This window comes from Podarcis cretensis (genome assembly GCF_951804945.1).
Source record: "Podarcis cretensis genome assembly, chromosome: 14".
NCBI classification, from domain to species: domain Eukaryota; kingdom Metazoa; phylum Chordata; class Lepidosauria; order Squamata; family Lacertidae; genus Podarcis; species Podarcis cretensis.
This window is the reverse complement of record NC_137183.1, coordinates 37,912,614-37,935,733: the sequence shown is the minus strand read 5'-3', so window position 1 is coordinate 37,935,733 and position 23,120 is coordinate 37,912,614. Positions and strand designations below refer to the sequence as shown.

Below are 23,120 nucleotides of genomic sequence, written 5' to 3'. Positions count from 1 at the left end.
TTAATAATAATAATTTTATCATTTTCAGAAAAAAGTCTCAAAGAAACAATGTAAAGCCAAATATAAAAACAAGGATAGATGCTCTTAGGAAGCTGCCTTATACTGAGTCAGACCTTTGGTCCATTTAGCTCAGAGTTTACACCAGAGGTTTTCAACCTTTTTGAGTCCACGGCTCTCTTGACCAACAACATTCTTTCTGCAGCACCCCTGTGGGGCTCAGGAGCCCAGTTATGTCACCCCTTGCCTGCAGAGCTGCCAGCCTCTCACCCTTTTTTGAACATCCTCCTTTGTGGAGTGTTCCCTCAGTCTCCTCTCCCCTCTCCTTGGAAGTCCTCTGGGCAGCTGCAGCTGCTGTTCCTGGTCTCTGAGCTTCCCCCCTGCCCCCAAAAGAGGTGCCTCCTCACACTGCCCCACAGGGGCCTGGGAAGCTCCCCCTGGCCAGCCCCAGAGCTTCTGCAACAAACAGTTGCACAAGCGTTTGGGAGGCAGAGATGCAAGAGGGCATCAGAGGAGGGAGGGAAGGAAAGAAGGACAGAGGCCAGCGTTGCCCGTGGTACTCCTGACAATCATTCATGGCACAATGGTTGAAAACCACTGATTTACACTAACTGGCAGCAGAGATGCACAGGATTGAGCCTGGAGCCTTCTGCATACAAAACAGATTCTCTACCACTTTACCTTTTTACCACTGTCACTTTGGAACTGCAATCTTAGAGAACAAGCCCATCCGTTGGGAATCCAGAGCAGCATCAACTGGGGCAGCAAAGGATGGTGGTCGGGGGCCCCTGTTTATGCTAGCAGAATAGAAGTGAGCACACATGGGTGACACTATATCAAGGCTCATGTCTTTGGTTGGAGGACTGAGTCAAACAGTTGGACTGCATTAGAAGGCAAACCCCAGAAACCACAAGCAGAGTCTTTCTATGTAACTTAAGGAGGGAGATATTTCCTGCTGACAACATCACATGGCGCTTGAGCAAGAGTAGTAGTAGTGGTGTATTTCTACTTACGGTAGGGATTCTAGACCATAATCATTGCTTAAGATGCGGTTTTGTTGCTTTTAAGTGAAGCACTAACATAGTTTTGCAAGAAAGGCTCAGATAAATCATTTTTATTGGCAGCAGTATCCTAACAGAGAAGTAAAGTCCTGTTTTGGCAATGCCAGGGCAGGGCAAGAGTTCCTGGGCGTTCTCCAATGCTTGGCAGAAGACAACACAGGCAGGGACACTGTGCAGACAGAGAAGACCAGGCTGCACGTCCTCTCCCCCTTAAGAGTTCTAGAGTGCTGGCATCAGCAAGATGAGTGCAGCAAGCTGAGTGCTTGCTCCATTCTGCCTGTGACCGGAATGGAATTGGCAAACTGCCCCCCTCAGGCCAACAACAATGCTCACACCAGAGCAAGGCCCAGGGAAAAGCAGACACAAGAAAGAGGACATTCATGAGAACTCTCAGCAAATTAAGTAAAAGTGTGAGAGAAATTAGAACGATTTATGATCTCCATCCTGCAATGAGCGTGCACATATGAAGATATTTCATTTCCATCGGGATGGTTCTTCTGTGCAGTATTGGAGTCTTGTTCAGAAACATGGAGTGTGTGGCTTTCTGAGTGTGTTTCTTAGGCCCACTGTGCATACACAAGACCACATGCATACAGAACAGGGCTCTATAACTAGGCACAAGTGTCACGGCTAAAGGTTGTCTCTGTTATGGCTTAAGAATATACACAGTGGCTATGTGGCAACATCAAATTCAATGCACGTCTGTCAACGTAAAGCAGGGAAATACAAATAACGGCCTCTCTCCGATGGGAGTCCATATGGTGAAAGAGAGACATGGAGGTGCTGCAAGGTGCACCCATGCTACTAAATGGGCCTCAATCACGTCACATCAAATCGCAAGGAAGGGCAACACTGTGTATTTGGCTGTTGCTACATGAGGCTGGCAGCACACCAAATGAGTCCGGATCCACAGCTAAGCAAGGGCCAGCCAGCTCCATGTTTGAAGGGGTCCCCTAGTGCCCCATCCTTGGCAGTGTCTCGAGGCCAGGGCCTGCTCCACTGGCCTTGCCAAAACCACCTTAATTCCCCACTCAGGGCATTGCTGTTTGCCTGAGGATGAAGTATGGAAGCACCGGCATGAATCGTGCCCTGGGTATGTCGTCACTGTCTGTCCTGAGTAGAGAGTAATGTTAATGCTAAAGTGTGTGTGTGTGTGTGTGTGTGTGTGTGTGTGTGTGTCACACAGCTGGAGGCTAGTGGTTGTGCTATTAAGATTGGCAGGTACCACCTGCTATGAGGCATGGTGGAAACAGAAACGCCAATGGGTAGGAGGAAGACATGTTGGAAATCAAGGACTGGTGGTGAAATGAACATTAAAGCTTTGACTTAAAAAAAGGTTTAAAAAAACCAGGAATGTTCTTGGCCATCATAGAGCCTTGAGAGGTACACCGATTATTGCTTTGTACTGTGGCACTTAGAAGTGGCTCTTCAGTTGAAACTTAATGGCAAGGCAGTGAGTACTTTGGGCCTTCATCTTACAGAAACACACTGACCTAAAACTGTTCAGAAAGAATCTGCCCCAAGGACTTTCAATGGAGCTGACTTGAAAAGTGAAGTATGCTTCCAGTTCCTTGTCTAGGAATCATTTCCTTCACGTCAAGTTGCCTGAAATACAATAAAGTCCAGCTCCCAAATTAAGCAACAGATAAGAGGCTATCCAGCGTGCACTTCCACCAGCTTCTATTAGGGTGCTCAAAGCAGATTTGCCTCCAATATAGAATTCAACGTCCAATAAACTGGCTTAAAACATTTTTAAAAATCACCAAGTACATGGATCCATCATCTGCTTACTAATTGTTCTAAGCCTCACTAGGGCCAAATTATGTAATAGGGAGCTCAGAATGATCAAATACTAGATAATAAAGATCTTCTGCGGTTTCTGGTATAAAAAAGCATGGCAAGTGTGCATTCTCTACTAAATATTTATATATCAAAGTTTTGGGGCAGTCTACATTTGTCCTAGAATTATCCTACAGGCAGTGTAATACAGGCGGTGACCATTTTAGACATGTCCAACTGATGAGCCTACGCACAGGTCCTTGGACCCAGAAGAAGGCAGAATGGGGGCGGGGTGGAACAGGGCGGGACGGGCTTATATGCGGTCCGCCGACATGTGCGGGGGCAGGGAACGGAACCCTTGCACAAAATGGTCATTGCCTGTAATGATCCCCACCCCACCCCCTTTTAATGGACATATCACAATACGCTTGTAGAAGTGCTGTGACAAGCTGAGTGGGGCTACTTTTGAAAACAACAACCATGTCATATAATCTAAAAAAGAAAGCAAAAGTCTGGGATGAGTAAAACTAAATGTCGTGACCTGGGAGCATATTTACATAATTTCCAATGCATTTTTTTCCAATTTTGCATAATCTGCTATGGGTTTCTAGTCACTTGCCAGGGGCAGGGGAGGCAAGGAACTCTGTAATTAACTGTGGGCCAGACTAGACACAATGTTTGTCATGTAGTTTGACATTGTATAGCTGATTCCTTTTCAACAAAGAGCTGGTGTGGGTGGGAAATGGATCAGGAGTATGCCAGGGAGAGCATGTAACCCCTTGCCCACAGAATTTCCCCCACCTGCTATCTTCAATGGGAATAAAGCCCTATCAGCACCCATGAGAACTTTCTTCCTGTTGCAAATAGCAGATGTACATGGGCTCCATTCTAATCAGGATGGCAGAGGGTTAAAGATGCCATGGTCCTGATTCAGCTTGTCCATCTCTCACATCCCACCATGGCAGGTATTTGTCAAAGAGAAATCAATCACATAAGCTACATGATACATTTCAGAGCTAGCTTGCCCATTAATTCATAATACTTTAAGAACAAAGTCCTCCTGGATGAGGACATGGCTCCAACCAGACCAGCATCCTCCTGTCTCTGACAGTGGCTGGCCAAATACTTTTGGGAACCCTGCAAGCAGGGTATAAAAACATTGGCTCTCCCCAGGTGCTTGTCCCCCAACAGGAATTGATTGGAGCTGGGCAGACTCTCCAGACCACTGGAGGTCTTACTGGGCTACCCCTTTGGCTCCCAAGCTTGTGACAGATGTTGCCCATACATCTTTACCCACATCATCACAATCACATGGGCTAGACACTTGTATGTCAGGAGTGGGGGGGAAGTGAAGCTGAAATTATCAAGAAGTGGAATTGTGTGTCAGATACCACGCACTGGGCTCCTGCAGAAATGGCAGCTTACCATAAGAAAACAAACAAATGAAAACAGATTTCCTCTCGGCTGTCACGTTAATCTGGCCACCTGATACTTCCAGGCTGGCAATTTCTAACTCGGGATTAGATAATGTTTTGTTGAGTGGTGGTGGGGAGAAGGAATTCCCTCAATCCAGAGGAAAAGGGGAGCCCATTCCTGAAATGAATCCCTCCCTCCTTGGAAACTGACCGCCCAACACATTCCTGGCAAAATGAAGCATCCATCGGGTACCACTCGGCAGCTGCTGTTTCCAAGGTGTCTTTTGCCAGGAGTAACAGCCCTGCCTCTCCAGTGTTCCTTTCTGGCTCAAGCATTTGCAGTCCACCTCAGCTGCTGCGAATCAGTCCTGCTTCTCTCCTTTATGCTTCCAAGGGTAGATCAGCTCCCCAACAAGCAGCTTCTTGTACAAAGAGCCCCAGGAGTCCTTGGGGTAGCAGCTGTATGTTGGGAGCTTGTACAGCTGCACCACGCGGCCGTAGGTCAGAGGGTTTATCTGCCGGGAGAGAAGGAGCGAGAGGGACAGTTGCAGCGGCTGTACCTGGACAAGGCTGAGTCATGCGCACAGGGTGAGCGGTGTGCCTGTGTGGATTTGTGCGTGCAACTCCTTTCCTGCGTAAAGAGTTGCTCCTCTCAAATTAAAGCTTCACGCCTGACCGTTTGGTGATCTATTTCACACTCTTGGAAACAGGAGCACAGAAGCTCAGCATAATGTGAGATCACAACTGACATGAGAATACCAAATAAATGGCACTCTAAGTGTTTTTTCTGACATGGCTGTTGTTGGAAGACAGAATTAGGAGAGTGGAGTTCTTAACAATCTCTAAGCCACTGGAAATGGCTAGAGGATTCATAATTTGAGTTGACAGCACAAGGCTATTCTATATTCACTGCAAGTCTCACACTACATGTTATAGTAAGGGCTCTGGCCCTGATCCAGCAAGATACTTAAACACAAGCTTAGCTCAGCATCTTAGGGGGACTGAAGCCAGTTCAGACTGGACAGGATCCAGAGTGCTACAACTGACACCTTCCTTGCTGGGCTAAATGTTTTACAGAAAACTGAAGAGGAGTCCTGTGCACTCTCACAGAAGGGAAATTTGGGGAGCAGATCAATATGGAAGAGCAAAATGTTGTTCTAAAAAGCAGGGAAAGTCCTAAGCACAGGCCATCAAGCAATGACATGATTTACCTGCATTAGAAGTCGAAGAGGTTTCCCAGCTTCCTGCTCCAGGACTCTGAACTTCACACCAGCTGAAAATACACAAGAGTAGGTAATGGATACAGTCTGTATTGGCCGATTGGTTCAGTAGTCAATATGGTGCCCTCCTGAACTTGTTGGGACTTCAGCGCCCATCACCCCCGACTATAGGCCAAGTTGGCTGGGGCTGATGGGAACTGGAGTCTAAGAACATCGAGAGGGCATTATTTATTTATGGCTTGCATTTATACTCCACCTTTTCTCTAAGGAGCTCCTCCTCATTTAATCCCCACAATCACCCTGTAAGGTAGGTTAAGCTGAGAGGCAGTGACTGGCCCAAGGTCACCAACTGAGCTTTATGGCTAAGTGGGGATTTGAATCCTGGTCTCTGAGGTCCTAGTCCAACACTCTAACCCCTACACTACACAGGCTCTCATGGCTCCTCTTGCAACAAGGCTTCTCTAAAAGATGCAGGAGAAGCCAAGCTAGGAAGATCACAGGGAAAGGTGAATGTACTAGGGAAGAAGTCCAATTTTTCCATTCACTTTGTTCAGGGTTCAAACAAGCTGGTGTTTCTTTAAATGCCCTTAGCATTTCTGAACTTCTTTCATGTACAACATGATGGCACCATAGCTCAATGGCAGAGCACCAACTTTGCATATGGAAGGTCCCAAGTTCAATCCACTCTTGGCACCCCCAGCTAACAGGATCAGGAAGCAGGTGATGTGAAAGGCCCCCCTCTTCATCTGAGACTCTGGAAAGCTGCTGCCAGTCTAAGTAGAGAATACTGAATTAGATGGGCAAAGAGTCTGACCTGGTAGAAGGCAGATTCCCAAGAAACAGTCCACTGGGTTTTGGTGATCTCCCTTCTAACCTGTTTGTCAGTGTGACCCTACTGATGTATGTGGCAGGAACACCAGAAAACCAGTGAATGCCCATAAGGTTTCTTAGCTGTTGGAAGTGATAGCATCTTGTTCGCGAAGCATAATGACAGGTGATAATTTGCCTGAACTCCCCACCAGCAACCAATTAAACACATAGCCTTCCCAGTACCATGCAAGCCTTATGCAAACCATTGTTATTGCAGCAGTGGTGAGTGTTTCTATGAAATTGAACCCTGCTTTAAAGTAAACATGACCAGTCTTCAGATGCCTGTCACTTGCTTCTGAGCAAAAATTTCCAACCTCTGTCCCCGCTAATATGCAACTTCTGAAGTCTTGCCTTGACTACAGTATGGAGCTTACATGCAAGTCTGTAGGATCGGCAGAGCCGGAGAATGACTGAATAAAAGGGCAGTGAGTTGATGAGGTCCACTAGCAGATGGATTAAGCCTTGTACAATCACCACCAGTAGACGGAGCTAGGAGGAAAAAGGATTTTTTTTTTAGTTCAATCTACGGCAGTACAATCACTGGACAAATCACTGCAGAAGGCAGGGAGACAAACAGCAGGTGAAGCCAGAGCCAAGGACAATTAATGGTATATTTGTCCCCCTCCCACTCCTCCCTGCAGAGTTCTCACAAGGGCAACGTTGAGACTAAGGAGGAGAAGGAGGAACTGCTGGTTCCTAGACTGGCAGCAAGCAGACATCTAAGAAGGCAAGCAGGTGGAAGCTGGCTGAAGACAGCAACCACTGATTGCAACAATTGACACAACTGTTTTAATTGAGTGCTACTCAGACACATTTTGAGGCGGACCAGCATATCAACTGACCAATCATCCCAGACTCTTTTCTGGCTCCTAGGAGAAGGGGAAGGAAAGTCCTCTTTCCCCTCCCAGTCTTGCATCCTGTCATCCAGCCAAGTGCTGTTTGGACCATACAAACCCAACTCCATTCCACTTCGGCCAGGAACTGTTCAGCCACCCTTCATAACTTTTGTATATCCCTTTGAGAGCATTCCTATAGAAAAGCAACCAATGCATTTATAAGTAGCAACGAAATCAGCAGCAAACTTACCAAGGTAAAGACCAAATAGTACAGTGCGGTTGTGGGCAGAAGAAACAGCAAGATGGTAAACAGCAAAGTGCCGATGAATAGCTGGAGGAGGAAAAGGACACAAATCAATCCTATAGTAGCTGAAGCCAGCTATAAAAAGAGATCTCAGTTATGAGTCAGTAGCAATACAAGGCTGAAATACTCTGAGAGCAAAGAAGCCTTATCCTTCCTGTTTTCAGATACATTTCATTCTGGGCAACCTTCTGGGGCCACATGCCAGTGGAGGGCAGGGCCATAGGCAAAAGCAGGCAGAGTGGGGAAAGTAAATTATACCTTTGTACTGCAAGCTATCTTCTATACACATTCATACACCAGCCAGGGAAGTGAGAGGCATTATCAGAACTCAAAGACACATTTCGGCCAGTGAAAATGTTTACAGGTTTGGCGTATGATGTCAGCAATATCTGCAGGTGTGGCAGTGATGGGCTGGACTGTTGTCTTACCTTGGTAATGGACTGGATGAGAGCCAATAAACTGAAGCTCAATCCAGATAAGTCTGAGGCACTGTTAGTGGGTGGTTCCCTAGACCAGATGGCTAGGAGGTTGCCTGCTCTTGACAGGGTTACACTTCTTCTGAAGGTATGCAGTTTGGGGATACTTCTAGCTTTTTTGCTGTTGCCTGAGGCTCAGGTGGCCTTGGTGGCATGGAGTGCCTTCCATCAGTTTTGGCTGGTGGCCCCTATCTGGACAGGCATAGCCTAATTACAGTGGTACCTCGGTTAAGAACTTAATTCATTCTGGAGGCCCATTCTTAACCTGAAACTGTTCTTAACCTGAGGCACCACTTTAGCTAATGGGGCCCCCTGCTGCTGCCACCACACGATTTCTGTTCTCATCCTGAAGCAAAGTTCTTAACCCGAGGTACTATTTCTGGGTTAGCAGTGTCTGTAACCTGAAGCGTCTGTAACCCAAGGTACCACTGTACTGTTGTCCGTGCTTTAGTAACCTCTAGGTTAGATTACTGCAATGCATTATATGTAGGGCTGCCTCTGAAGATGGTTCAGAAACTTCAGCTAGTGCAGAATTTGGCAGCCAGGTTGCTCACTGGGGCAAGATGGTTTGACCATATTACATGAATCCTGGCCCAAATGCACTGGCTGCCAATCAGTTTCCAGGCCCAATTCAAACTGCTGGTTTTGACCTTTAAAGCCTTAAAGAGCTCAGGGCTGCAATACATCCATATGAACCTATCTGGAGCCTGCAATCATAATCCGATGCCCTTCTTCATGTGCCTCCTCCACAAGAGGTTCGAAGGGTGGCAGCATGGGCATGGGTCTTTTCTGCAGTGGCTCCCCATTTGTGTTATGTTCTCCCCAGGGAGGTTCGGCTGGCACCTTCATTATACACCTTTAGGTGCCAGGCAAAAACATTCCTCTTCAACCAGGCCTTTGGCTGATTGACATCCAGTGCCCCTTTAAATGTGTTGTGGGACGGGGAAATAGTGGTTTCTTTTTGGTCTTACTTTTATTATATATTTGTGTTTTTTATATTGTAATCTTATGTTGTGAACTGTCCTGAGATCTATGGATGAAGGGTGGTAGACAAATTTAACAAATAATGATAATGTTAACGATAACGATAACAAACACTTGGAGGGTGTGAAGCAGGGCCAGTAGGGCCTGGGGTTGGGCAGGGAATGTGTGGTCCCAGGGTCAGACAGAGAGGCTTGGAAGAGTACATTCAGCCCCTGAACCTGAGGTTCCTGAACTTTGATATAAAAGATCGTCAGTTGACGAGAACAAGAAACAACTTGGTTTAAAGCATTTCCCTTGCCTCACCCCCACCCCCCAGGAAGGACTGAACAGCAGTGACCTCCTTGGCCAACTCTAGACTGAGAAGAACCTGACAGCCCTCAGACAAAATTCAGCAGCACGCTCTGCTTAAGCAGATCTCCAAAGCTCAGAGAGACAACAGCAGAAGCTGGAAGGAATATTTGCATCTTGCAACCCCCACCCCCAGCAATCTCTTGTCTCCTGGAAGACAAAGGAATAAAACAGTGGTAAGGAAGTTCAGCCCTAGCTTCCTCACTTTTCTCGCTTTGTTTGAAAGCAGGGTTGGGGATTGCGGGGACCCAGCCTCCACACTGGTCATGCTGTTACCTTGACATTTTGTAAAGGTAAGAAGCGGATAGAGCCACCCCCCACCCTACTTCAAAACATTATCCACATCCTGATGGGAATGTGTGGGCCCAACTCCATCTGATGTGAATTAAATGGAGCCTTTTAATAGAAACACAAAGCAGCAGGTAACTATGGCAACACTGTGGGGTATGGTTGTAATTATTTGGTGTCTTTTACTCAAATTGCTTCCCCCCCTCCCCACCCGCCCTTATCACTCCAGCGCTCTGACTTGTATGCACCAGACATCTGCCAAAGGAGTCTCTCAGGGATTAGGCCCCCTTCGGCTATAATTGCCTGAGAGCCAGGCAGAAAATTGGCCAGCGGAGAACAGTGAGATTCAGGGTTGAGTGATACACAGGGAGGCCGTGCCTGGCCATTGTATGGGCAAAGAGGAAGGTTGGGACTGAATGTTCCTGATATACACCAGCATCCACAGTGTTCAGAAACATGCACAAAAGGTTGAATTGCAGCTCTTTCTGCCAATACACCTACAGATGCACAGCCGGTGACAAACAGCAAACCATTGGAAATAATGCCAAATTAAGCCCTTTGCATATGCACCATGGGGTGGGGGTGAGGGGGTGAGTGTGCACATGCAAATCCACATGGAAACACAGAACTATCTCCTTCCCAGACACCCTGAAAACCTTCACCTGGTCCAAGTCGTAGGAGCAGGAGTCCACTCGTTGCCTCAAGACGTTCCACTTCTTCCCACGGAACAAGCGCCACAGTGATGACAAGCCATAGATTTTGAGGCAGTAGAGCCTGGGTCCAGAGAGGGGGAAAGCACAAAATCGTGACTGACAGAAAATACCTCTGTCTACCCCCAAAGTACCTTTAGGGGCTCTTGCTTCAATAGGGATCTCCTCGGCCAGCTGTCTAAGCATGAGGTTCATTCCTTCTTGTGAACCACCCTGAGATCTTTGGATGAAGGGCAGTATATGAATTAAATAAATAAATACATAAAATTCAAATGGCAGCTTTCTTTGTTCTTGGCTGGGCACTCCACTGCACATCTGGCAAGGCAGGATGTGTACTGGAGAAAGCCATGTCTCTTTCTCCATCAGCTCATTTAAGGTGATAGTGAGGCCCAAAGACAGAGAGGCTGAGGCAGGGGACCAAACACAGCCTTTCAGGCCTCGCTATCCAGCCCTCACCAACCACGTTCTACGCCTTCCTTGAATGCTTCTACCTGGCTGGAATGAGTGTGAAAATGCTTTTTGCTCGCCCGGAGGGAGAGCTGAGCATGTGTGCAAACCTCTGACTTTGGTGTGGCTGGACACGTTGCCCACTGCATGACATGCCCTGTCCACCTTATGACATGCAGCTCCTGGAAGGTTGCCTACAAGTGAATTCTGGAAAAGGATCTTGGCTCTTGCGGTAAACGAGTATTCTGCATCTACTGAACTTGTACCCTAGAACCTATCTTGGAATGCTCAGGAGTTGAGGGGGTGTTTCAATAGGCCAGTAGTCCCTGTGGAAAAGGTTTTCTGAAGACTGAAGTTTGAAAACTTAGTAGGCTTCAGAACAGGAACACGGGAAGCTGCTTCACACTGAGTCAAAGCACTGATCCATCGAGATCACTGTCTATAATGATTGCCAGCATCTCCCGGGGTTTTCAAAACAGAAGCTTTTCCTAGCCCTGCGGGAAGGTGCTGCCAGCGACAGAACCTGGAACTTTCTGCAGGCGAAGTAGATCTTTCTTTGCCCTACAATTTACTTCTCTCTCTCCTACCTCTGATTTTCTAAAAAAGAAGGAAGGAAGGAAGGAAGGAAATGAAGAAAGGAAAGGAAAGGAGTAAAGATGGTGACGATGCTACTGGTACCACCCATTTTAAACCCAGACATGAGCACCTTATAGGCCCGGCTCACCCAATTGAAGTCTTTTGCTGTATACGAGGCCCAGGCCTCCTGTGCATAACTGTTTTTAAAGCAGCCACTTCCCACTCCTTATAAGCCATCAGGATGGATCTCTGGCATCCAAGTTCACCTGAAGAGTTGCTAATTGGGTTCTGGGAACGAACCACCTAAAAGCCTCCTCCTTGGTGGAATCAGTTTTGCAAGTAAAACTCCTGCAAGTTTTGCAAGGCTCCTCCTGCACCAAATGCTCTCTGCAGCTCTGACAACCTTATACTCCCAGTCTCCCGCAGCCCAAGAAAACGCTGCCCTTTTATTCCCCAGCATGGTATCCTTATGAGAACTTGCTTTGTTTCCCTGGGCTTCTTTTCTCCAATTGTCCTCCTTGTCTTTGGATACAAAAGATGCAGCAGAGAACATTTTGTTTGGAAAGGCTATGGTGAAAGTAACCCTGACGTATTGGATATGAAATGTGATATGCGCTGTGCATACACATTCTCCCCGTTTTTTCCTGTTTGCAACAGTAAAGAGTGCAGCACCCTCTGGTGGGCCAGACAAGTGCAGAAGGCTAGGAAAAAACGTATTTTACCTGGGACGCTGGAAAGATGCTACCAGTCAGAGGAGACACTACTTGCCTAGATGGACTCTGAAAAAGTTCACTTCGTATGTTCTCTTCCAGCCCACCACTGTGCTTGCTGACTATCCCACAGATATTCTTTGGTGCATAGTTCTTAACCAGTGGGTTACCAGTGGCCCCCCAGATGCTGTTAGACTCCAGCTCCCATTAGCCCCAGCCAGGATGATGGAAACTACTTCAGCAACTTCTGGAGAAGCACAGAGTCCCCCAACTCTGCTTTATAATAACTAAATTACTTGGGAATCATTGAGACTTCATAGCTCACACTCTTCAGAGTTCACATTACACCAACACCTGATACATTGTACAAGATGTTTTACAATCTTTGGCCTAGTTCAGATAACACAACAATCCTGATTCAATGAGCCATGATTTGTGGGACTAGGAACGAGCCTTGTGCCCACACACACTCTTGCGTGCCTTCATCCAACATTACTCCGTTTTCTAAAAACACACTTTTCTAAAAACACCTTTGTATTAGGAAACTGCGGCTTGAGCGATCCTTACAAACTAGGAAACCAAACTATGGTCTGATAATCTGGTTTTGAGGAACCTCATTTTCCTGGCTTGCATGTACATGTAAACTGTGATTTAACAACCCAGCAAGTACTGAATTAAGATTAGTGATAGAAGGGAGAAAATGCATGGACACATGCTCATTCCTGATCTGACAAACCATGTTTTGTTGGATGGGGCCATTATGTCTGAATCAGGCCAATATCTGGTTCATATTTTTCACAGTTCAGAGTGATAATCAGTCTCTGCATTGTAAAGTTGGAGAAGCTACCTGCCCAAAGGCCTCTCAATTATCTCTTGAATGGTGAGATATAATCTCAGGCCTTACATGCTGGTGAGTAATGAGTTCACAGTGGTTCTTAGCACATGGGCATATGCCTAGCTGCAGCAGATAAACCACACCCACCTGGCTCCATAGACATAAAAACAGTAGATGTGAAAGGTCATGAGTGCAATGATATCAGAGACGATGGAAAGGGCCACTGTCAGGCCTAGACAGGCTGATAAGCCAACGTGCCAGAGGATCATCTCAATGAAAGGAGACATCAGATGGATATAACCTGAAAGAAAAGGAAAGAGCAACACTGAAAAGAATATCACTCCTGTTCATTGAGAGGCTTCTGAGACACAGAAGGAAACCAATGTAGCATCAAAATATCCCCACTACCACCACCTTCCTCAAAAGGCTAAGGACAAAACCCAAACGTCTCATATGCTCTCTTCTCCAAGGGGTGACCCCCTAAGGCAGTCTTCACCAACCAAGTGCTCTCCAGATGTTTGTGGGCTACAACTCCTGTCAATCCTGACCAATAGCCATGATGGCTGGGCTATTGGTCCAACACATCTGGAGGACACTGGGTTGTGAAAGATTGCCATGGAGGTTTGCATGGGTCTTAATATGTTCATTCAGAGCACAAATCCCAGTAAGCACACATTACCTTTTGCCTGACTCGCATGGCAGGTGCATTCCAGCCTGTCAACATAAAGGAAGTAGAGTGCTGCATAGTTGATGAACAGCACCCCTGCAACTGATTTAGTTAAGCACAGGACAAGGATGAAACCGATTTAGTCTTTGCCATTCCAGTGCCCTCCTGATACATTGGACTACAACTTCTGCATGATTTGCCTTGTATCTTGGGTCCTTCAAATGCTACCAGAATGTGGCAATTTTGCTGGCATCGCTAGTTAATTTGGGGAAATCCACTTCTCCAAAAGATCAATCTTTCTGCAATAAGGAAAGTGATGAGGAAATGCAATGGAAACGGTCTGACAGCACTTGCTCTGATGCAAAGTCATTTGCAAACAAATCAGGAAGAACGCTGGATATGACCTTACTTTAAAAGTGAAAGTAAAATCCTTTGCATTTGGAAAAGTTCACAAAATTCTTTCTCTCATTTTAAATCATAGGTAAAAGCAGGTGCACTTACTAATCCAAAGGTGAATGTGATAAAGGAAGAATCGCCCCAACACTTGGTCCAGAGCTCTGTTCATTTTCAAACCAGCTGGCACACCCATCAGCCACTGCAGAAGGTCCTGGAGCTGCTGGGCCACATGCTACCATAAAGGATAAAACAGCTGGGGTTAGCAGAAAGCTGTTCTGTTGTGTGTGCAACGTGCTCCCCGCAAAAAGATGAGATCATCTGAAAGATTCTGTTACTCTTTCCTTTGTGGAAGGAAAAATAATATTTTCATGGTTGTACTGGAAACATTCAGCTTGTTTGGAGTACACAGTGAGATTTGTTGGTGGGAATGGATTTAATTTTTCCATGTTGTGGAGGGAAAAAGTTGTTTGATAGTATAAAATGAAGACCACATTTCCAGAAACTGGATCACCAGTTGGCGAGTCAGCAAAACATTCAGCAGCAGAGGAGAGCATCTGGTCTTCAGAAAAAGAACATTGCACAGTAAAGAACATCTTAGGAAGAGCTATGTGTGCAAATTAAGGCAAGCAGAATGGATACTTGGGTAAAGTCCATCAACATCAGTGGGCTTAAGAACACACCATTCAGTAGACTTGCAAAGGAGAGGGAAACAGGAAAGTTACCACCATGGGAATGAACGCCAGAGGGGACATGAAAAGGGCATTAGAAATAATTTATCAGGGCCTGACACGTTTCAAATGGTAGGAGTCTTACAAGAGAAGAGAAGAAGAGCCCTGCTACATTAGACCAAAGGCCAACCTAGGCCAACATTCTGTTCTCACAGTGGCCAGCCAGAGGCCTATGGGAAGCCCATATGCAGGACACACGTGCAATAGATCTCTCCTGCTTGTGATCCCAAGCAACTGGCATTCAGAAGCATATGGCCTCCCATAATGGACTTAATATAGCCATAATGATTAGGAGCGATTGAGAACCTTCTCTTTAGTGAATTTGTTGAATCCTCTTTTAAAGCTTTCCATGTTGGCGACCAACACTACATCCTCACATAGCAAATTTCATAATTTAACTATGCATGGGGTGAAGAAGGATTTCTTTTTGTTTTAGCTGACTTCTGAATGAAATTCAAGAAGAGAACAGACAATCCTGCATGCTATCTGACCTTTGAGGTATCATATTTCTTTCATCCTCAGTCTTGCAAATAGCCACATGCCTGGTTGCCTATAGTTGGTTAAAATGACCTCCAAACCGGGCAGGATTCCCCCCACCCCCAGTACTTGGTTTTCTATTTTCATTCCCACAATGACTAACACGAGGAAGTGTAGTAACATATGAGGAATAAATACTTATTTTGCGCTTATTTTCAAGGCTGATAAATAAGATAATATATTGAACATGTCTCTCATATATATATTTGCCTTTTCTCAAGTGTACCTGATAAGACAGAGTCTCTTAAGATTCTTTGAAAATGCATGGAAGACTCTACTGGGAATCCCAGAGACCAGCCTTTAGAAATCTGCTACCCTTTAGCACATTGTTTTACTTACAGCAAGTGTTCTATTTACAGTAAAGTACAGCTCATCCCTAAAGACATACTCCCAAGATAAGTAGTTCTGCTCTACTTATCAGCTGACCTAGAGACATTTATGAAGGGTATTCTGCAATTAATCTGGAGCCTCAATAGTGGCAGTTAAGGATTCTTTCCTCCGTTAAATATTTCATTGTCTTTAAACCTTCATCTGAAGCATCAGTGATGGATACAGCTAAGATGGATTTTTGTTTAAGTAGCAAGAACAATTATCTTGGGATGGGCTTAGCAGCCAAGTTTTATGTCTACACTGAAGGCCACTTGCTACACTACCCTTTGTGTTTCCAGAAGTGGCTGACATGTCGTTGCCATTAGCCCTTTGACTGCTCAGCACCTCTGGGTTTTGATGCTGCTTGAGTGGAGCTAGCTGGCAATACTTTACTGGAGTGGACCATCAAACCTGAGGTGCCTGGGATGGAGTTGGGTATACAGCACCCATGTCTTCTTTTACAATTTATGACCTTCACATAGCACAAAGTTAAACTGTGGCATTCACTATTCCAAGAAGTAGTGATGGCCACAGACTTGGACTACTAGTTGCTAGGAATTTCAGGTGGAGAGAGTGCCTCTTGTGAGCTTCCCATAACGGATTTCTGGTTGGCCACCATGAGAACAGGATGCTAAATTAGATGGGCTGCTGGCCTGATCCAGCCTCATAATGCTTCCTGGGGAAAGAAAATCACATCTGTGCCTCCTACTATCCCCACACTGCACTATCACGTTGAAGTGACATTGGATCTGCTATGCAGATTCTCCACCCCACTCCTCAAACATGCAGCCTTGGTAGCACACTATCCTTTCAAACACCGTCCACAATATTCTAGTGCCACCCTGCTATTACCTACTGCAAAATTCAACAAGGGAAGAATCTGTGTGCTTCTGGCCACGAGACGGAAATGGCAGGAAGAGAATTGCAAAATGGCACGGAAAACTCATGTATACTGAAAGAAAAGAAGAGACAAGCACAGGAAATCCTTTCAAGGTATTTAGTACTTCTGTGCTGATGCTGTCAAGTGGCACAGCTGTTGTGAAGGCAGCAGAAGGCTGATGGCGCTGGTGGAGGAGAGCCTGGTATAGGGACTAGTGACAGGAGAGACTGAATGCTGCCAGTGGGAATGACTGAAGGCCAAGGAGCCTGGGAGGGCTGGATTTCGTGTTCTGATTCAAAATAAATGAACCGAGTATTTGGCTTCAGATCTCTAGTTTCTATGATTTATGAACTTGAGGTTATCTCCATGTTTGCCACACAGCATTTGGCATTCAAGATTCAGCCACAGGTTAGAGCAGTTTTCATTAATAACCAAACTGACTGTGCCATCTCCCTCGGTTTCGCTTCCATCTGAGGCCTGGCTGGCTAGGATCCAGGGCTGATCTGTGCCACCGCTGACTTCCACTGACTTGCTGTTCCAAAGGGAAGCGCAAGACACTTTAGAAACAGATCTCATATAATATTTAGAGCATCCACCGGAATTAAAGATTTAAACATCCAGGATAGAGGAAAGCTATTTTGTGGCATGGCACGTGTTTGAATCTCTTGGTGCCTGCAGCTTTGCATGTCTGTCCACAGGATTGAAGATCCATAAAACTGTGGTTTTCAACTTAGCCTAGTATGAAACCCACAGTGCTTAACCATTTTGGAAAGGATCAGAGGTGGGGAACCCACAGCCTAAAATAGACTGTGTCTTTAGCTGCAGTCATTCATATTAAGCATGCCTGACAATGAAAGAATTCAGGGCTGGTCTGAAAAATGCTGGGGCCTGGGTTGGAATATCTCAAAAGTATCTTCTTACCCACTGGCTAACAAGGGGCACAACTCCCACCAGACCCAGCAAATATGGCGAATAGCTAGGAACAATGGGGGTTGTAGTTCAGCAACATCTGGAGGGCCAAAGGTCCCACACACTTGCACTAGAAGGTCTGCCCACACAAGCTCCATTGAAGTATACATGGGGGCTGTACTTCTTTTGGAGGCAGGTAATGCAAATCATATTCAGTCAACCCAAAGTCTAATCAGAGGGAGACTTGCCTTTGCAAGTTGCCAGCTTTTGGACAGCTCTTCAGAAAAGAGATGTAGGAGAAGCCTCGTTAAATGTCTGACCCTCAGCTCTCATGTGGTCCTTGGCCTACTTTCATGCTGTTATTGAGAAAAACATTGGGGGGGGAGAGGGAGGCAGAGAGAGAAGTGGAGGGACGGGACCTGCCCATCTTCAGTTCTGGCACAACCTATTTTGGGCTCTGTTCCTGCCCATTTTACACTCTGGTTCCACCCACCTCTAGTAGGCAGCCTTGAGAAATCACCACCAAGAGACTGCATCTCTCAATGACCAAAAAGAAAAAGATTTCCCACCCATGCTTTTGCCACACAAAAATGGGCCATTGCCTAGTAATTTCTTTGTAAAACAGCTATACTGCCAGATTCTGTAGGACTCTATTCCAGTCTGGGCTGAACGGTTCATTAAGAGAAAATGAGGGGAGACAGAAAAGCAAGAGAGCACTAGTCATTTCTTTCACCGAATTTCAGGGAAAGGAACACTTAAATTAGGTCCTTGTTTTCACATGAACCTTATTTCCTAGGCAACATTGCTCCATTCAGTGGCTGAAAGCAAACTTGCACCATAAAGAGAGAGAGAGAGAGAGAGAGAGAGAGAGAGAGAGAGAGCAGGAGTTCCCAATGCGCCATCTAATGCTCAGGACTCATTCCAGAACTGCTTCCACTGGAGGAAACTGATGCCAGGAAAAGCACATCCTGCCAGGTTGAACCTGCAGTGCAGGCAGCTGATTGCCTCCATGTGTGGCATCATTGGGAAAGGAGGAGAGAGGCAGAAGTGTCTCTCAGCAAGGTGATTAATACTCAAGTGTGTGTTTTGTGCTTTGTAGGGTTGCTATAAAATAGACACGGATAACTGTCTTCTCTAGAAACTGTAGAAGGTAGAAACAAATTACAACCACAGGAGGGGTGGGGGTGGGGGTAGGGTGTCCTAAAAATACAGATCCCAAGTGTCAAAAGACCAGGGTAAAGGGATGAAGAGGTGTGTCTTCAGCATACAACGAAAGCCGTATAATGAAAGTGCAAGACACACCTTGGCAAGTGACCCATCGCCATATTGGAGCTGATGTCATTTTTAGTCAATCCTTACAGTGCTGGCCTCAGGGGTATGAGGCTCAGCCAAAAACTTACATCAGCCATTGGAACAAGGGCATTGGCAAGATGACCAATTCGATTCTTCTGGTACAGCCAGGACATCAGTAGTATCCCAAGAGTCATGTCAATCAGAAGAGAAAGAAATATGTTGGCTTTTCTGAAATCAGGGTAGAAATAAATAAATTCAGGTTCAAGGCAAGACAGGAATGGCTAGATTATTGGCAATCCACACTCTTTCTCTTAATATTGTTATTGTACTTAATGCTGTTATTGTAAACCAAACTGGAATTAGTTCCTACTAAAAGGCTGTATATAAATACTTTTAATTAATTAATTGCCTATAGAACACAAACTATAGTTTAAAATTTCCAAACAGGCAGATAAAACCATGGCTTAGAGCTGCTTCTTTACTTACACCTCCAGGTGCTTCTGGAGGTTAAACAACAAAAGCAACAATGCTTGTCAATTCAGACATTACACCAAGCCACAGTACTAACCATGGTTTGAAGTGGGTTTGCAAACCATGCTTTCTGGTTCTTGGGACTGTCAGCTGATCCAAATGATGGTTTCCCAGTTCAGACTTTACACTAACTCAACCTCCACCAACCTGGCAATTTCATGATGTTTTGGAGTACAATGCCCATCAGCTTCCTATGGCTGTGCCGGCTGGGGCTGATGGAAACCGAAGTCTAAAATGTATAGAGGGCACCAGGTTGGCAAAGGCTGTATTGACTCAAGCTCTGACAGCCCAGCATCACTCAGCACTGAGGCAGGCACAGGGGTCAATTCTGATAAACCTATTTGCACACCACCATTATGAGGAAAGACTGCAGCTCACTGGTAGAGTATTCACCTTGCCTGCGGAAGGACCCTGGAGAGCTGCTGTCAGTCAGTGTACATAATACTAAGCTACATGGACATAATTGACTCAATACAAGGTATCAGATGTTCCAACAGCTGCATTATGCCAGCAGATCCTGTATGCATCTGGTAGAGTGGTCCATGGGACTGGATCGGTTCATTCAGTAAAGGTAAAAATATAATTTTTGGATTGGTTTTTCGGAGCTAAGAAGATTCAAAAAACCCAAAGTGATTCAACCAAAAACAACAACAACAAAAGTCAAATAAAAATATAAGGCATACAATGTAGTCGTTGGGTCATGAAATGCTGGATGTTCTCAAGGGGGTATCTGAGGTCACTGCAGCTGGGGAAGGAGCAGAAGGTAGGCGCTGGTACAAATATTCCCAACAGCTGCGTCAGTGCTTGCCAGGCTTGTTTCCTGGGCAACCTCTTTTTTTGCTAGACAGAAATGGAAGTTGTGTGGGTGGGAATACGGGGGCACACATAAAAATATGCTCTAATCTAAAACTCTCAGGTGCAGCTGTATGGACCATAAGCATCATGGAACAGAAACGCATTTCCGGAAAAAGAGCAAAGCAAACAGACAGCAATTATATTTTGGGCAACACCTCACTTATAAAAAACCCCACAAAGTCAGCCCTAAGCATTTCTGTGCTATAGTTAATCAACATATCCCACAGTTTTTAGCTTCAGGGAGCTCTTTCCAAACTGAGCAAGGCCATGACAAAGAGTGGTGGCTGGTCAATCAGGGTACATGGTACACCCTCACTCTGTCTTTAGCCAGCCTCTACCTGCCCGCCTTTACTTTGAACAGGCCCAGAGGGTGGCACTGCCTCTTCCTTCTTAACCTCAGCACTGCCACTGTAGAACTCTGCAGGGTGGAGGATGGGGATAAAACTAGAATTAGCTGGTTTTGCCTGCCATTGGCTCTGCCTCTGCCTCCTGTTGGCCACCCAACTTTCCATCCTACCAGTCCCAATGGCCACCAGATGACACAATGCTCCTGGCTTTTAAGATTTCAGTAGTTATTGCTTACAAACGTCCACATCTTTCTTGAATGCTGTAAGGGCTGGAAACAGGCTGGGTTTGTGAAGTTGGATTTGCCTACCAGCTTGTCACAGATCAGCATATACAAGAAGGAAAGAGAGAAAGAATATCTCACTGGGCTCTACCAGGGTGCTTGGGCATGTTTGGAGTAGTTATTTGGTTCCTGGGCAATACTACTAATAGGAACTGTGAGAGTTTTTTTGTGAATCGCATAGTTTGTTTTGATGTATTTGGACACAGACCTGTTCACATCTACCGGGAGAATTCCCACCTCTAGGCCTTACCTCATTAGCTGAGTCTGATTTGGAGCCTTCCGTCTGCTACTGATAATTTGGAGGTGCTGCAGCCGGTGCCCCAGCTGCTCACAAGTTGACAGCTTGCTCCAGATGAAAGACAAGGGCCAAAACGTCAACACTCTAGATTTGAAAACAAAAAAAGGCAAAAATGTCAGTCAATGAAAATGATTGTGCAAGATTCCCAGGACTCCCCATGCTTCTTCAGATGAAAACACCTGAAAATTCTGAAATGCTGCAGTGATCACATTATAATGCCTTTACATCCAGAACCCCTGTCTTCTCCACACCCCTCAACCAGCCATTTGGGCCTCCATGGAAGGGGATCTCTCATGAATGAAAAAGCTCACATGCCACCAGATTGGATTTGCAGTGTTACACATTCCCATTGTTACCTGGTTGTCACACAAGTGCATCGGCTCAAAGGCATCAGTAATAACGATTAAGCTGGTAAAAGCCCAGCAGAATTCATAGTGGGCAGCCCTTGAGGCCTTTTCAGCTACCCTTCACAAAAGGTTTGTCAGGTTCAAAGCCTTGGAGCTCATCTCTGTCTGCCCCACCCTGGACAGCTGAGGTGCATCCCCAGTAAATGCAGCGCAGGGCAATTCCCCGCTCACATTCCCCGAATTATTCTGCACTTTGCTGCAGCCCACCACCTTGGAGCGATATGAACGCACATCCGTTCAACTGGCCTGCCTGGTAACAACATCTGAAGTGACAGAGGAAAGAAAGTGTCGCTTGTTGATTGCTCTAAAAGACCCAATGGGTGGCGGGAGCCTAGGGCTAAGGGCTCTTCTTGGCGACATAAATAGGGAGACATACAAAGTCATGTTGGAAAACATAATTTCCTTTTACTATTTCCTTTTATTTCAGAATTACAGTCTGCAGGACCTTATTTTACCACAAGGGAATTCCAAAGCACAAAGTAGAAACAGAAGTATGGAAAATGTTATGCGTGGGTTTTTTTGGGTTTTTTTTTTTTACATTTTTAAATAAAATATCTATCAACCTTCAATCACTTTAATTATATAGGGCACTGTTAAACTTAATGATGAATAATCTGGAATTAGCAACCATTTGAATACGACACCAGATTATTCAGGATGGTATAATCCTAAACAGACTACGAGGAGCTCTAAAGTGCTTTTCAGATAATGTTTTTGCTAGTGGCATGCTGCACTGTAGAAAAACCGTAAGTGTCTCTTTTTTTTGGGGGGGGGAACTAACCCATTTCCACCTGAGAACACAACTAGGCCTTCTGAATTATTTAATCCAGGATTAAGATTTCTGTTCAATATTTTAAATGCAGAGCAGAAAGACCAGCAGGATTTACCTAGAAACTCTTCAACCCATGTTGTTTTTCATGGAGAATGTGATTACATTTGTAAAAAACATATCTCCTTATCAAACAGCTTCACAAAGGATTGTGATAATATATTTCTTCTGTTTTATTCCTTATCGGCATTAGTTTCTGCAACACTTATATAAAACCAGTTCACATCCTGCAACACATTAAATAAATATGATAGCTCATGGAATTCTCCTATTTCAGTGACCAAAAAAAAGGCTTATTTGGCCTGGATATTATTCCAGAAAATTCATACAATTTTCTGGTAATACAAAAAGTAAAAAAGGAGTAAATTCTGTATAACAGCAATACAGTGGTACCTCGGGTTACAGATGCTTCAGGTTATAGACTCCACTAACCCAGAAATAGTACCTCGGGTTAAGAACTTTGCTTCAGGATGAGAACAGAAATCATTCAGCGGTGGCGCGGCGGCAGCAGGAGGCCCCATTAGCTAAAGTGGTGCTTCAGGTTAAGAACAGTTTCAGGTTAAGAACAGACCTCTAGAACGAATTAAGTTCTTAACCCAAGGTACCACTGTATCACAAAGCATCACAAAATAGTGTGCAAGCATTTCAGTTCTCCCGAATTCTTATCTATCTATCTTCATTATAACTAGCCTGAAAGAGGGTTCTGGAAACCTTTTTTTTTTAAAAAAAAGTATACTATTTTGTTATATTTTGTTGACTTAATAAAGGTATTGCCCCAACATAGATTTTGCAATTTGGTGGGAAATTGATAGAGAACCACATTTGCAGTTTAGGGGTGGAAGTCTACTCTCTCGTCCTTCTCTCTGACACTATAAAATAATGAATGCCCATCGATCTGTTCTTTGAATTTTATCCAATGTCAGTCATACCCAGAGTA

At 45.2% G+C, this 23,120-nt stretch overlaps 1 protein-coding gene across 2 annotated transcripts in view; it reads right to left on the bottom strand.

Annotated features, from left to right (window-relative positions):
• Positions 1-1,096: 1,096 nt before the first annotated feature.
• PIGQ (phosphatidylinositol glycan anchor biosynthesis class Q) overlaps positions 1,097-23,120 on the bottom strand; it is a 32,010-nt gene continuing 9,986 nt past the window's right edge. For both annotated transcript variants that reach the window (XM_079952390.1, XM_079952389.1), the window contains exons 3-11: positions 20,900-21,031; positions 18,743-18,863; positions 14,025-14,151; positions 13,004-13,157; positions 10,241-10,352; positions 7,429-7,509; positions 6,717-6,831; positions 5,464-5,525; positions 1,097-4,767 (exon numbers count right to left, since the gene is read on the bottom strand). In XM_079952390.1, coding sequence (XP_079808516.1) covers positions 4,615-4,767; positions 5,464-5,525; positions 6,717-6,831; positions 7,429-7,509; positions 10,241-10,352; positions 13,004-13,157; positions 14,025-14,151; positions 18,743-18,863; positions 20,900-21,031 — 1,057 coding nt within the window. In that variant the 3' untranslated portion in view covers positions 1,097-4,614. The remainder of the gene's footprint in view (positions 4,768-5,463; positions 5,526-6,716; positions 6,832-7,428; positions 7,510-10,240; positions 10,353-13,003; positions 13,158-14,024; positions 14,152-18,742; positions 18,864-20,899; positions 21,032-23,120) is intronic.